The sequence below is a fragment of the Rhinatrema bivittatum genome, chromosome 1, assembly GCF_901001135.1.
Source record: "Rhinatrema bivittatum chromosome 1, aRhiBiv1.1, whole genome shotgun sequence".
In the NCBI taxonomy this organism is placed as follows: Eukaryota; Metazoa; Chordata; class Amphibia; order Gymnophiona; family Rhinatrematidae; genus Rhinatrema; species Rhinatrema bivittatum.
The window spans coordinates 750,748,677-750,762,184 of record NC_042615.1 but is presented as its reverse complement, the minus strand read 5'-3'; the positions used below and the strand labels follow the sequence as shown (position 1 = coordinate 750,762,184).

At 45.6% G+C, this 13,508-nt stretch overlaps 1 protein-coding gene across 5 annotated transcripts in view; it reads right to left on the bottom strand.

Annotated features, from left to right (window-relative positions):
• Positions 1-13,508, bottom strand: part of CPLANE1 (ciliogenesis and planar polarity effector 1) — a 453,269-nt gene that overhangs the window by 317,476 nt on the left and 122,285 nt on the right. For all 5 annotated transcript variants that reach the window (XM_029578626.1, XM_029578651.1, XM_029578642.1 and 2 more), the window contains exons 13-14: positions 13,139-13,219; positions 612-779 (exon numbers count right to left, since the gene is read on the bottom strand). In XM_029578626.1, coding sequence (XP_029434486.1) covers positions 612-779; positions 13,139-13,219 — 249 coding nt within the window. The remainder of the gene's footprint in view (positions 1-611; positions 780-13,138; positions 13,220-13,508) is intronic.

Here is a 13,508-nt window from a genome sequence, read left to right as displayed (position 1 = left end):
CATGCTTCCTATAGGTGCCCTTTCTTTTGTACTTATCACCTCTCCCCATGTCTCTGCTCTAGAAGGAAGTGAAGTGTGGGTTGTTTGTAATACCTCAATCTCCCAAACCTGTTCCTACCACTCTCATGAAATATGACAAAAGACAAGGATCACTAGATCACTAGACACATCCAGTCTGCCCTGTCTCCCCTCTCAGTGCAATGCCAGACTCTAGCCTCTCCTTTACCTCCTTGCCACTAGGGATTCTCTGTGCTTATCCCACATTTTTTGTTTGTTTGTTTGTTTTAATTATGTTATCATTTTTGTCTTCACCACCAAGTACATTCCATGTATCATTTTGGTGAAGAAATATTTTTGGAGATTGCTCCTGAGTCTACCCTCCTAGAGCTTCATACCCTTATGACACTGTATCACTACCTTGAGATTATCAGATACAGATTCTATAATAGCAATGAAGTAGATAAGCTTCAAAGAATTCACATAAATACCAATTCAATAATTTTCTTTTTTGATTCTAAGGTCCAACTTGATTATGAGACCTGCCCTAAAATGGAACACCACAGCCCATCTCTTACTATTAAACTGAAAACCATTACCCGAGAAGAACATACCAGGAAAATCTTCTTGCTGTGTATCTACAGACACCGGAGATAGTTTCAGAGTCTTTCTCACTAAATGGTCACAAAGTCCCTGACCATTATTTAAGTTGTAGTGATACAAGTGGCCATATAATAGAGCGAGGTAATATCGAGTCTGAAGAAAACCTGCTCTCCTTCCTCCTATATTTAAAAAAAAAAAAAAAGAAAGAAAAAAAATTAAAATTGGCATGTATAGTATGGAGACATTTTTACCTGTTAATTTTCTTTCCAATACCAGTCCAATCAAGATGAGTAGTTATATCTTCCATCCAGATATGTCTGTGGTCTTCTCCTCCTCGCTTACTTACCTCTGTTCCTGTGTTTTTGTCTTCTTGAAATAGGACCATAGAGATAAGCGATAGTGGGAGGTGAGGGTCAGCAGAGACTCTGAAGATCCTCTCTCTTTGAGGAAATCCTCTCTCTCATTTCAGCTTTCTTTTTTTTTTCTATACTAGGCCAAACTAAGAACTTCTCTGGGTCCTGTAAAATCCTCTCTGGGGAAGGTAACCTCTACTATGGGTGTACTACCCTGGGCAAATCAGGTGCCTGCCCCCTCCGCTACAGGGCTCGCTACCATGGGCGAATCAGATGCCTGGCCCTTTTAACACTGGGAAATCACAAATTAATACCAAACTCACAAGGGGAGGCAGGCCCAGTGAGAAATCCTGCACCATCAGAATGTACTACCATCTGCTGGAGGCAGAGAATACTGGCTTTTCATGGTTGCACCACATCAAAGTAGTGACAGTGACGTCCACAAAGAAAAGCTGTGTGCTCTGCCTCCATCTAAATATAAAGACATAAGAAATTGCCATACTGGATCAGACCAAGTGTCCAACAAGCCCAGCATCCTGTTTCCAACAGTGGCCAATCCAGGCTACAAGTGCCTGGCAAGTACCCAAAAACTAAGTATATCCCATGCTACTGATGCTTGTAATAGCATTGGCCATTCCCTAAGTCAACTTGATTAATAGCAGTGAATGGACTTCTCCAAGAACTTATTCAAACCTTTTTTAAACCCAGCTACACTAACAGCGCTAACCACGTTCCCTGGCAGCAAATTCCAGAGTTTAATTGTGCATTGAGTGAAAAAGAATTTTCTCTGATTAGTTTTAAATGTGCTATAAGCTAACTTCATGGAGTGCCCCCTAGTCTTTCTATTATCCAAAAGAGTAAATAACTGATTCACATTTACCCATTCTAGACCTCTCATGATTTTAAAGACCTCTATCAGATCCCCCCTCAGCCTTCTCTTCTCCAGGCTGAACAGCCCTAACCCTCTTTAGTCTTTCCTCATAGGGGAGCTGTTCCATTCCCTTTATCATTTTGGTCGCCCTTCTCTGTACCTTCTCCATTGCAACTATATCTTTTTTTAGATGCGGCAACCAGAACTGTACCAATATTTAAGTGGCAGTCTCATCAAGAAGCGATACAGAAGCATTATGACATTTTCCATTTTATTCACCATTCCTTTCCTAATAATTCCTAACATTCTGTTTGCTTTTTTGACTGCTGCAGCACACTGAGCCAAGGATTTCAATTTATTATCCACTATGACGCCTAGATCTCTTTCCTGAGTGGTAGCTCCTAATATGGAATCTAACCATGGAACTATAGCATGGGTTATTTTTCCCTATATGCATCACCTTGCACTTATCCACATTAAATTTCTTCTCCCATTTGGATGCCCAATTTTCCAGTCTTACAAAGGTCCTCCTGCAATTTATCACAATCTGCTTGTGATTTAACTACTCTGAATAATTTTGTATCATCTACAAATTTGATTACCTCACTCATTGTATTCCTTTCCAGATCATTTATAAATATATTGAAAAGCACGGGTCCTAGTACAGATCCTTGAGGCACTCCACTCTGCTAGTAGGGAGACATAACTCACTCTTGTTGATTGGACTGGTGTTGCAGGATGAATTGGAAAATGAACTTAAGCTGCAGCAGTATACTGGAGATGATCTTATAATATGATTAGGTAACAAAAGGAATGAGGAAAACATATACTCCTTCCAGCCACATTAAAATGAGAGCCTGACATCTATGCCAGGCAAAATGGTAGAAGCTGTCCCGAAGAACAAAATTGTCTGGATAGACAGATTAACGGGGCAGAGCCAACATAGATTCAGCAAAGGGAAATCTTGCCTAACAAATATATTAGTTTTTTTTGAAGGATTAACAAATATGTTGACAAGGGTAGGTTGGTTAATATGATATAATGCAAAGGTGGCCAACTACTGTCTTGCTAGCTGCATTCGGTTCCCTAATTACAAAAATGAGGTTCTTTCAATGCCACCAGCAGCAGCAGCTGAGCAGAGTTATGACTTGCATAGACGAAGGGAGAAGAAAGCATGTATCAACTGGCTGAGACAACAGGTGGAGGTGGCATGTGAGCAACTTACAGGACTGCAGGGTCCATATAGGCAGAAGGTAGCATGACTGGCCCATATAGCCTGAAGGAGGAAGATGGCAACATGATTGGTCCTCGCAGTTAAAGGAAAGAGGAAGAGGATTACCTTCAGTAGCCATGCTGGCTAAAGGAAGGATGCGGCAGTGTGACTGGCCTGCAGGATGGAAGGGAAGAGGAAGAAGAGCATTAGCCACAGCAGAGCCAAAGAAAGGAGGCAGCAATGTGATTGGCCCACATAGCTGAAGGGAAGATCAGCAATGTCAGACACCAAAGAAATTGAGACAGTGATGTTATCAGTCCACAGTAAGAGAAGAGCTGCTGCCACTGATAGGGCCCACGGTCGGGGGATTTGTAGGAAATATCCCAATTCTTGCTAACAGGACAAGCAGAAAACAAAATGGACTCTCTGACATCAATAAAAATGGACATTACCTATTTTGTGATGGGCAGCCAAATGCAGAGACTTTGCAGTTCTATGTATGGTCTAGCCTGGACAGATTTATTGACCCTTTGCTAGCTGAGGTGGCATCAAAAGAGGCCAAAAGAAACATACCACAAATTGTGCTGTGTGTGAATCTGTACCAGAAAAACATTTGGGGACACTCTTGATCCCAATCAGAGATCAGAATTTATCAGTGCCCTGTCAAATGTGAACAACTGTCATTTATTAAAGTGACCTCTTGCTGAACCTGAAGGAGACAAAGGACTGGCAAAAGAGCGGGAAAATCTGCTAATTAAAAGCCTTATACATTCACCTGACTATGCATGAAGCTGCTGAATTATGCATAGGTGAACCCTTAAAAAGCATCCAGGTGCCAGCACTCAGAGCCGTCCTCATGGCCATCCAAAGAGGAAGCCAACCTGTCCGAGTGCTGCTGCTTCCCACCCCCTGCTTTGCTTCCAGGCATCCTCAGCTGAGGTGACTAGTGGAGACCAAGGACATAGCAGAGCAAGGTATAAGGGACGAGAGAGCTGAACCACCTATTGCTTCGGTGATAGCAACTGTCCCCTCTGCCTCTGTGCTGAGACCTGTGAAGGGAGAGACAGCCTGACCAGCAAAAGAGCATGTGTTGCTGCGTCCCATATAGTAAGAAAATAACTCCATTCCCCACCCCATGGATTAGTAAATTAGAGCTTATTAGCAGTTCAAACATAAGTCTCTGCTAAAGAGGTGATGCCAGCATTAATTAATTGTAATCTGATAAGCACCAGATGTCAAGTATTCTTTTGTATCTATTGTTTTTATCATTTTCTGTTTCCCTAATTGGCTTGCATGTTTCCCAATGAAGTGTTAAACTTAGCCGTGTGTAATTTAGCAATAATTAAGATTTCTTCAGACAATCACTTTAGTAATTCTCTAAGTAAACAGATAGGAGAATGGCTGGTGAAATAATGGAGAAATTACTTACCTGATAATTTCGTTTTCCTTAGTGTAGACAGATGGACTCAGGACCAATGGGAATAGTGTACTCCTGATAGCAGTTGGGAGACTGAGTCAGATTTTAATCTGACGTCAGCCTACATATACACGTGCAGGAAGCTTAGCTCTTCAGTATTCTCCTCGAAAAGCAAATGTGGATATATGTGTGTTTTAATAACTTGGTTAACTTGGCTAACTTGATTAAATTTGGACTGGTTGAACTGATTTCCAATTGGAGACCGCCAGTGCACTCAACCGAAAGGCGCCAACACCCAGCAACTATGGGTGTCTTCAACTAGAGGTAAAACCTGGCTTACCCGTGCTTGTCTTGCTCTTGGGGATTGTCACCCGAGGTTTCCGGATTTTGGAGCAGCCGTGGGCGGGATTGCTGAATCCATCTGTCTACACTAAGGAAAACGTAATTATCAGGTGCATAATTTCTCCATTTCCTAGCGTGTAGCAGATGGACTCAGGACCAATGGGATGTACAAAAGCTACTCCTGAACCAGGTGGGAGGCTGCCCGTGGCCCACTTAGTACTGCCCTTGCAAATGATGTGTCCTCCTGGGCCAGGACATAAGGGTGGTAGAACCTTGAGAAGGTGTGTATGGAGGACCACGTTGCCACCCGACAGATCTCTGCGAGTGACAGCAGCTTGGTTTCTGCCCAGGAACCATTGTGGACCCTTGTGGAATGTGCCTTGACTTGTAGAGGTGGAGGCTTCCCTGCCTCTACATAGGGATGGGCCCAAAAAACAGCAGGGTAGGCGATCCAGTGAAGCCGTGAGGAAAAAACCAAAGAAATGGATGCCACAAAATAGTCCTTTTCAATATTTAATCAAGGAGACGTGAGAAATCTTATACACATGCCCGACTCTGGCCGAGTTTCGCCACCAATGGTGGCTGCCTCAGGGGCTTGTTAGTCAAAGAGCAGTATTCAGGTGATGGTCCGAATAAGGTCAAGTGTGTACCTATGTCAATCGTGCGTGTATCTCCGCGGTTTGTCTCCTCTAAGTGACAGTAATTGGGTACTACAATTCCCAGGTACTCTAGTAATTGGGGGGACTGCAGGCAGCTCTTGGTTGAGTTGACGACCCACCCGAGATTCTGCAATGGATTCTTGACTCTGATGGTCGCCTGGTAACTTTCCTCTGGAGATTTTGCTCTGATCAGCCAATCATCCAGATAAGGATGTACGAGAATTCCTTCTTTCCTCAACGTTGCCGCCACTACCACCATGATTTTGGTGAACGTCCGAGGAGCAATAGCTAGTCCGAAGGGTAGCGCCCGGAACTGGTAATGATGGTCCAGTATCGCAAAGCGTAGGAAGCGCTGATGGTTGTGGTGGACCGGGATGTGAAGATAGGCTTCTGATAGATCCAGTGAAGTCAGGAATTCTCCACGTTGTGCTGCCCTTATGACTGAGCGTAGAGTTTCCATACGGAAGTGCAGTACCCTCAGGTAGCGAGTGACGGTCTTGAGGTCCAGGATGGGCCGGAACGTTCCCTCCTTTTTGGGGACGATAATATAGATGGAATAGTGACCAGTATTTTGTTGGTGCTTGGGCAACAAGGTTATCGCCTTTAGGCTGAGTAGTTTTGTCAGTGTGGTTTCCACTGCCGTTCTCTTGGAAGGGGAGTGGCATGGTGATCTCACAAATTTGTCTGGAGGGATGCTGTGGAAGTCTATATAATATCCCTCTCGAATGATGGTTAGGACCCACTTGTCAGACGTTATCTCGACCCATCTTTGGTAGAAGAGGGTTAGTCTACCCCCTATGGCTTCTTCCTGTAGATGGGTCTGTTGATTCTCATTGTCGAGTGCAGCCAGGACCTGTACCTGAGCCAGCTCCACTCTTGTTGTGTCTGTTCTGAAAAGAATGACACCTGCCCTCAGGGCGAGGTGCTTGGTATGTGTTTTTGTATGGTCTAAAACGCTGGGCTCCTCTGCCCTTGGTTCTTCAGGGAGAGGAGCGCTGGTTTCTTTTGTTCCTGTCCTCCGGTAACCGAGGTACTGGGGATTCGCCTCATTTGTTGGCTAACTTCTCCAGTTCGCTTCCAAACAGGAGGGATCCCTTAAAGGGCATTCTCATGAGTTTCGTCCTGGAGATCACGTTGGCTGACCAATTTCGGAGCCATGGTTTCCTTCTAGCTGCCACTATGGATGAGACACCCCTGGCTGAAGTGCGCACCAAGTCAGAGGTCTCATCCGTGAAGAAAGATATCGCCGGTTCTAATGTTTCGGCGGAAGTGTTTGCGTCCCTGAAGAGAAGCAAGCAGGCACATGTCACCCCGGCACAGCAGGAAGCGATCTGCAGGGACATTGCTGCAACATCAAATGACGGTTTAAGGATGGATTCCTGACATCTGTCTTGGGCATCCTTGAGTGCAGCTCCTCCTTCAACTGGGATGGTAGTGCGCTTCGAGACAGGGCAGACCATGGCGTCCACTTTTGGGAACCCTAGGAGTTCTTTGGCCATGGGTTCCAGGGGTTATAGGGCTTCTAGGGCCCATCCTCCTTTGAAGCTGGCCTCCGGGGCATTCCATTCCAGGTCAATCAGTTGTTGTACGGCCTGCGGCATTGGAAAATAGCACGAGGCCTGACTGAGCCTGACCAAAACTGAGTTCGTCTTTGGCTCCGCCGTGGTACTTGTGCCAGGAATAGCCAGCATCTTCAGGCTCAGAGACACGAGATCTGGTAACTCATCTTTGGAGAAGAATCGCATCATGGTTCGGTATGGTTCCATCCCTGGAGGGATTTCCCCTTCCTCCAGGGAATCAGGCTCTTCCCCCAAGGTGTCTGTGTCCCCTAAGGGAGGCTTTTGCCCGGTAGTGGCACGTCTTGGGGGGTCCGAGGGGGGTTTGGAGGGTCTTGCGGTTCGGGTGGAGACTATGGCTGTGGTTATGGTGGAGCCTGTGGCTGTGTCACAGGTGATACTGATTGCGCCTGGACAAAGGTTTGCAGGCCTTTGAAGAATTCAACCCAGGAAAAGGTCCTTGGGTTCATATTGAATCCAGCGGAGTTCCCTGAGGTGCCCATCTGAGGAAGGTCCGAGCCGGAAGTACAGAGGTCCAGGGTACTATCATTGGTGGAGCCGGATTCCTCTGCTGGCTGTTCCCCCAGAGCCTCTTCGCACTGCAGGCATAGGGCAGAGGCCACTTCGGGATGCGCAGCTCTCAGGTAGCAGGCTGGGCAGAGGGTTTGTCCCTTGGCTTTCTTGGCCGGTGGTGCCATGATTTGTGTGTGTGGAGCGGCTCAAAACTCGTCTGTGCGCGGTAGGTACGTGTGCCGGGAGACTTAGTTGTGCGCTCCGGAAGATGTGCGTGCAAGCTGCTATTTGTGCGCCTAGCGGGGATGCATGTGCCGCTGTGCGCACAGGCCTATCTGTGCACCCGGCACCGTTGTGCATGCCGCCATGCGCCCGGCACCGTTGTGAGTGTCATTGTGCGCACGGCACAGATGCACGCACCGCTGTGCGCACAAGTCTTTTGTGCGCCCGGCTCGCCGCTGTGCGCATGGCTCAGTTGTGCAGACAATACGGTGATCAAGGGGAAGAAATGGCACCGACGACCATGAGGGCAAGATGGCAACCCCCCGGAGGGTCTCCACGTGTGAGGACCCTCGCACCGGATTGGGGTCTAGCCCAGATGGGGCTGCTCAACCCGATTTAACAGACGCCGGAAGAACGATCTATGCGGCTAACCAAGCCTCAGAAACCAGAGACTTGAAGAAAGCTTTCTACCTTACCTTGTCTCGGCGCTTCCCGGTCTCTTGCCGAGCAGTCTCCGGCTGCGGGGGGAGAGAGAAAATACCTTCACCACCGTGCTCGGTATTGCACCCACTGCCTCTCAGCCATTCTGGGGCTATCCACGCTGGGAACCGGCTACCGGACCGAGGCTTACCTCTGAGGGATCTTGGAAATCACCTCAGGAATTCTCGTCTGGGGGAGGGACCCTTAGGTATCACCGCAGGAGAAGCGGGGCTCGTTTTGTAGAGGTAAGATTTTCTTTCTTCTTTGGTTTGGATTTTCTAACGCTGTGCAAGCGTGTGTAGTGTCCCTAACTGCTTAGGAGACTGAGTAATACTGAAGAGCTAAGCTTCCTGCATGGTTACATATAGGCTGACGTCAGATTGAAATCTGACTCAGTCTCCCAACTGCTATAGGAGTACACTATACCCATTGTTCCTGAGTCCATCTGCTACACGCTAGGAAAGGAGGTTTACACATAAAGGGAGATTGTGTTGAACTCATAACTCTTCTCCCTACAGATTGAGTGAATGACAGAGAGGGAGATTGGTGGGGCCAGACTGGAGGGAGGATTTAGGAGAGATCATAGAGGGATCAGGGACAGGGGGTTTGAAAGTTCTGTACTAAGACCAGTGTTTTTTTTATATATTTAGGCGTTCCTTGGAGCTGCAGGATACTGTAGGCTGTGGATTGCTAACTATGCAGTTATTGCCCAACCCCTGTACGACAAACTGCGGGGTAAAGAGGCAGAATCTCAACCCTTCCAGTGGGAAGGAAACGAGCTGGCAAGCTTACGTCGACTAAAAGAAGCCTTAATTGAACCACCTGCTTTAGGATTGCCAGATGTGATGAAACCATTCCATCTATTCGTCGACGAGAAAAAAGGCATGGCCATTGGGGTATTGACTCAAAGTTTAGGATCATGGGAACGACCTGTTGCATATCTGTCAAAAGGAATGGACAATGTTGCAAAAGGATGGCCTGGTTGCCTTCGAAGCATTGCTGCTGCATGCTTACTGATACCCGAAGCTGTTAAGCTAACGTTTGGACAAATACAATTGAATCTAGAAGAGTCAGCTCGGCAGGGAACTGGGGCAGATGGTGATCCCGAAGAGGCAGTAAGGGAGTTCGCCCCACGTGTAGATCCAGCCTGGAATTACCAGACCTCAGTAGGGCGCGAGCGTATTGCTGCTTATCAAAAAGCATTTCTTGAAGCATTGAAGAAGGGAAAAAAGAAAGTCGTAAACATGGGGAAGATCCAGGATGTGATACAGAAAAAGGATGAGTCCCCCGGAGATTTTCTGGAGCGGTTGATGGACGCCTACCGACGATACAGTCCATTTGATCCAGAAGATTCCAAGAATCACCTCATCTTAGTGATGAACTTTGTCGGACAATCCTGTCCGGACATTCGCCGGAAATTACAGAAAGCAGAAGGATTCGAGGGAATGATTATCAGCCAACTAAAAGCAATGGCAGATAAGGTCTATGTAAACCGAGAACCGGACGGAGAAAAGAAGGACAAAAAGGAAAGTGGTCGAAAGTTAAGAGAAAGTGTTAGTTTGCTAGCCACAGCTCTGGAAGAGACTAATTTTGGGAATTTGTCCAGGCACTATCAAGGATACCCTGGACATGGAGGAAGAGGCAGATCGCCCTTTAGAGGGCCATCTAGAGGAAGACTGAGTAGAGGAGGACCGTTTGGAGGCGGAAGAATGACGTTAGGAATTAATCAATGTACATTTTGTAGAAAAGAAGGACACTGAAAGTCTGAGTGTCCGGAGTTCCTGCAAACGAAGCAGGAAGGATGCACTCCGTCCAAACCAAAGGAAGCTGAATGGCAGATGACCGTGGGTGAAACATCCGGCGAAGAAAATGAAGCATGACTAGATAAGGAGAATCTTCCCCTTGATCCTTTGGTGGAAATCAAAGTGGGAACCACGACATTTACAGGATTGCTGGACACTGGAGCGCAGCGATCAGTTATGGCAACTGCTAGAACCACGCCCACTGCAAGGAACATCTCTATAGTCGGAGCCTCTGGAAAGCCACTGGCAGCTCCCAATCCAGTCACCCATAATTGTGAAGAAGTTATGGCTACAGTACATTCCAGTCGACCTGATTTACGCAACCAACCCTGGCAAGGAGCATGGACTTTATTCACTGATTGAAGCAGCCAGGTTATAAATGGAATCAGGGTCGCTGGGTATGCTGTAGTCTCCGAGGATGACATTGTTGAAGCCGAACCCTTACCCCCAGGGACATCAGCGCAAAAAGCTGAACTAATTGCGCTCACAAGAGCTCTGCAGTTGGCAGAAGGAAAAACTGTAAATATCTATACAGACTCTAAATATGCCTTCCTTACAATTCAAGTGCATGGAGCATTATAGAGGGAAAACAATTGAACAATGCATCAGAAGTACGTGAATTACTAGACGCAGTTTGGCTACCTCGCAAGGTGGCTGTAATGCATTGAAAAGCACACACCAGGAAATCAAACCCTATTGTCAAGGAAATCAGAGAGCAGATGAAGCAGCAAAAAGGGGCAACTCGGGAACCCTTCCAAGCAGTATTAATTGCATCGAATCATCAGGCTTCAGGCAGTCCTGGAGCTCATCACCAATGACTGCTTTCGCTCTTAAACTCTGGGCAAAACAAAATACCAAAATTATGACTGCAGTGTACCAGAATAGATTGGTTTTAGATTATCCTCTGGCCCAGGAAGGAGGGTTTGTGGAACATTTAACCTCTCCAATTGTTGTTTACAGGTAGATGACCAAAACAAGGTTATCCAAGACATCACTGATCGCATGGTCAAGATGGCACACGTCCCTGTCCAGCAGTGGAATAGTGCTTGGGACTGGACCAATGGATTCCGTGGTTGGTTTTCCATGATCGGTGGATTTAAGAGCTTGTTTGTTATCCCAGCCAGTTTAATTCTGTTTTGTTTTTTAGGACCCTGAATTATTCCTTTCTTGCTCAAACCGCCTTCGTCGGGTGATGAAGGACATTGCTGAATGCAAAACAGCCACGCAGCTTCTGTCACTGTACATGTATTCCTCTGAGCCTATAGAACCTGTTTAACCATCCTCATGTTTTATCCTGGGCCATCTTCCCATACATGACAAGTTCGGGCTACAAAGGGGGGGTGGAGCCAATAGGGCCCATCCGTCTCAAACCCGTGAAGAAACCATCGGACTGTTTGGGAAATTAGGGCCCCCTGAGAACTCAAATTGCTAATTTTTCTTGTTTCTGTTTCTTTCAGCTCCACAGTTGCGTTGTGATGGTGTGATACTTTTCATAAAGAATGATAAGTATCAAAGGGGGGAATGAAGGGGTCTGAACGCTTCAACCTGACAAAGGACTTCATGTACCAGAATTCCCTGCTTCATGACGGGTTTACTTACAGTCTGCAATACAGCTGTAATTAGGACATTGAGAAACTTTCTGTCAGCACATTGCACATTTTCATTTTTTTGGCTTCGCTGTTCTTATTCTCTGATAAGCTTTCACTGCTGTAACCTAGAATAGAACAATGGATGTATTATGTGAAGGGCTGTATTACTGCAGACTCGCGAATTCCTTTCCAGAACTGCAAGTCCCAGCAGCCTCTCCTGCAGAACATGGGAGAAGTTTCACGAAAGTTCCAGGGTGTCTAGGGAGGGGGTCAGTAGCCCCTTCAGCCGGAATATGCTTGCTCAGCAATGCTTAGAACGCATGTGTAAAAGATAAGAACTGTAAAGTGCATAAGAGTCTGCTCCTGAATGGGAGGGGCATGCAGTTGTACTAAGCCTTTGTCTTAGCTGCATCTTGCTGGCAATAAAAGTCTATCTTTACGGATCAGTTGTCTGGCCCTCCTTACTGACTAAAAAGAGACGGTTACAATATGAAAAAGGGAAGGAAGAGCAAGGTGATTAAATTTGCAGATGACAAAATTATTACAAAATGCTAGATCACAAACAGAGTGCAAGAAACTGCAAGAAGGCCTTGGGGGATTGTGCATCAAAATGACAGATGAAATTTAATGTGGACATGTGAAAAGTGATGCATATATGGAAGAATAATTCAAACATAGGTTCACAATGCTGGATTCCATATTAGGCTTTGCCAACCAGGAGAAGAATCTTGCAATCACTGTGGACAACACTTTGAAATCTTTAGCCCAGTGCGCATCGGCGATCAAAAAAGCAAAAGAATATTAGGTATTATTAGGAAATGAACGCAAAACAAAAGAGATGACATCATAATGCCTCTGCATTGATCCATAGTGCAACTGCACCTTGAGTAATGTTTGCAGTTCTGATTAAACCCATCTCAAAAAAGATATAGCAGAACTAAAAACAGTACAAAGGGTGACTAAAATGATAAAGGGGATGAAACAGCTCTCCTTTTAGGAAAGGCTAAACAGATTAAGGCACTTCAGAATGGAAAAGTGATGGCTGAGAAGAAATATGTTACAGGTCCATAAAATCTTGAGAGGGGTGAATTGGGTAAACAAGGAGCAGTTATTTACCCATTCAAATACTAAGGGACACTCCATGAAGCTAATAGGTAGCACATCTAAAACAAATCAGAGAAAGGGTTTTTTTTCACTTGATGCATAAACTATGAAATGTATTGCCAGAGGATATGATGAAAGCAGTTAGCACAGCTGGTTTAAAAAGGGTTTAGATAAGTAAATGGAGGAAAAGTCTAGAAATCATTATTAGCCATGCAAACTTGGTAAAGCCACTGCTTATCCTTGGTTAAGGGCAAGAAGGACTGGATCTATTCTATGGGATCCAGCTGAGTATTTGTGACCTGGATGGCCACTGTTGGAGACAGGATGCTGGGATTGATGGACCCAATATGGCATTTCTTAAATTCTGAAAATGTATTGGGATCTGAAAACTGCATAAACAGCCTATTCCATATTAACCTTTTGCAGCATCTTCTTGCAAAGCTGTATTCCAAGTCTGCATTGCCATAGTATATGAGCCCAAAAGAAAGTGTTCCTCACCTTAAAAAGAAGAGAAATAAATTAGGAACTTTACACACATTAGCTGAATTTTGCTGTTAAAAGATATTTTTAGATCTTGAATCAGCTCTCTAACTAGCTGATTCAAACATGATATGGGATAATCTGCTCAATGCAAAATAATTCTACGCAACTATAGGAATAGTAAGGTATTCTCTCCATAATCTGGAGATAGCAAGTGTTGCTTACCTGTAACAGGTGTTCTCACAGGACAGCAGGATGTTAGTCCTCACATATGGGTGACATCACAGGATGGAGCCCTGTACGGAAA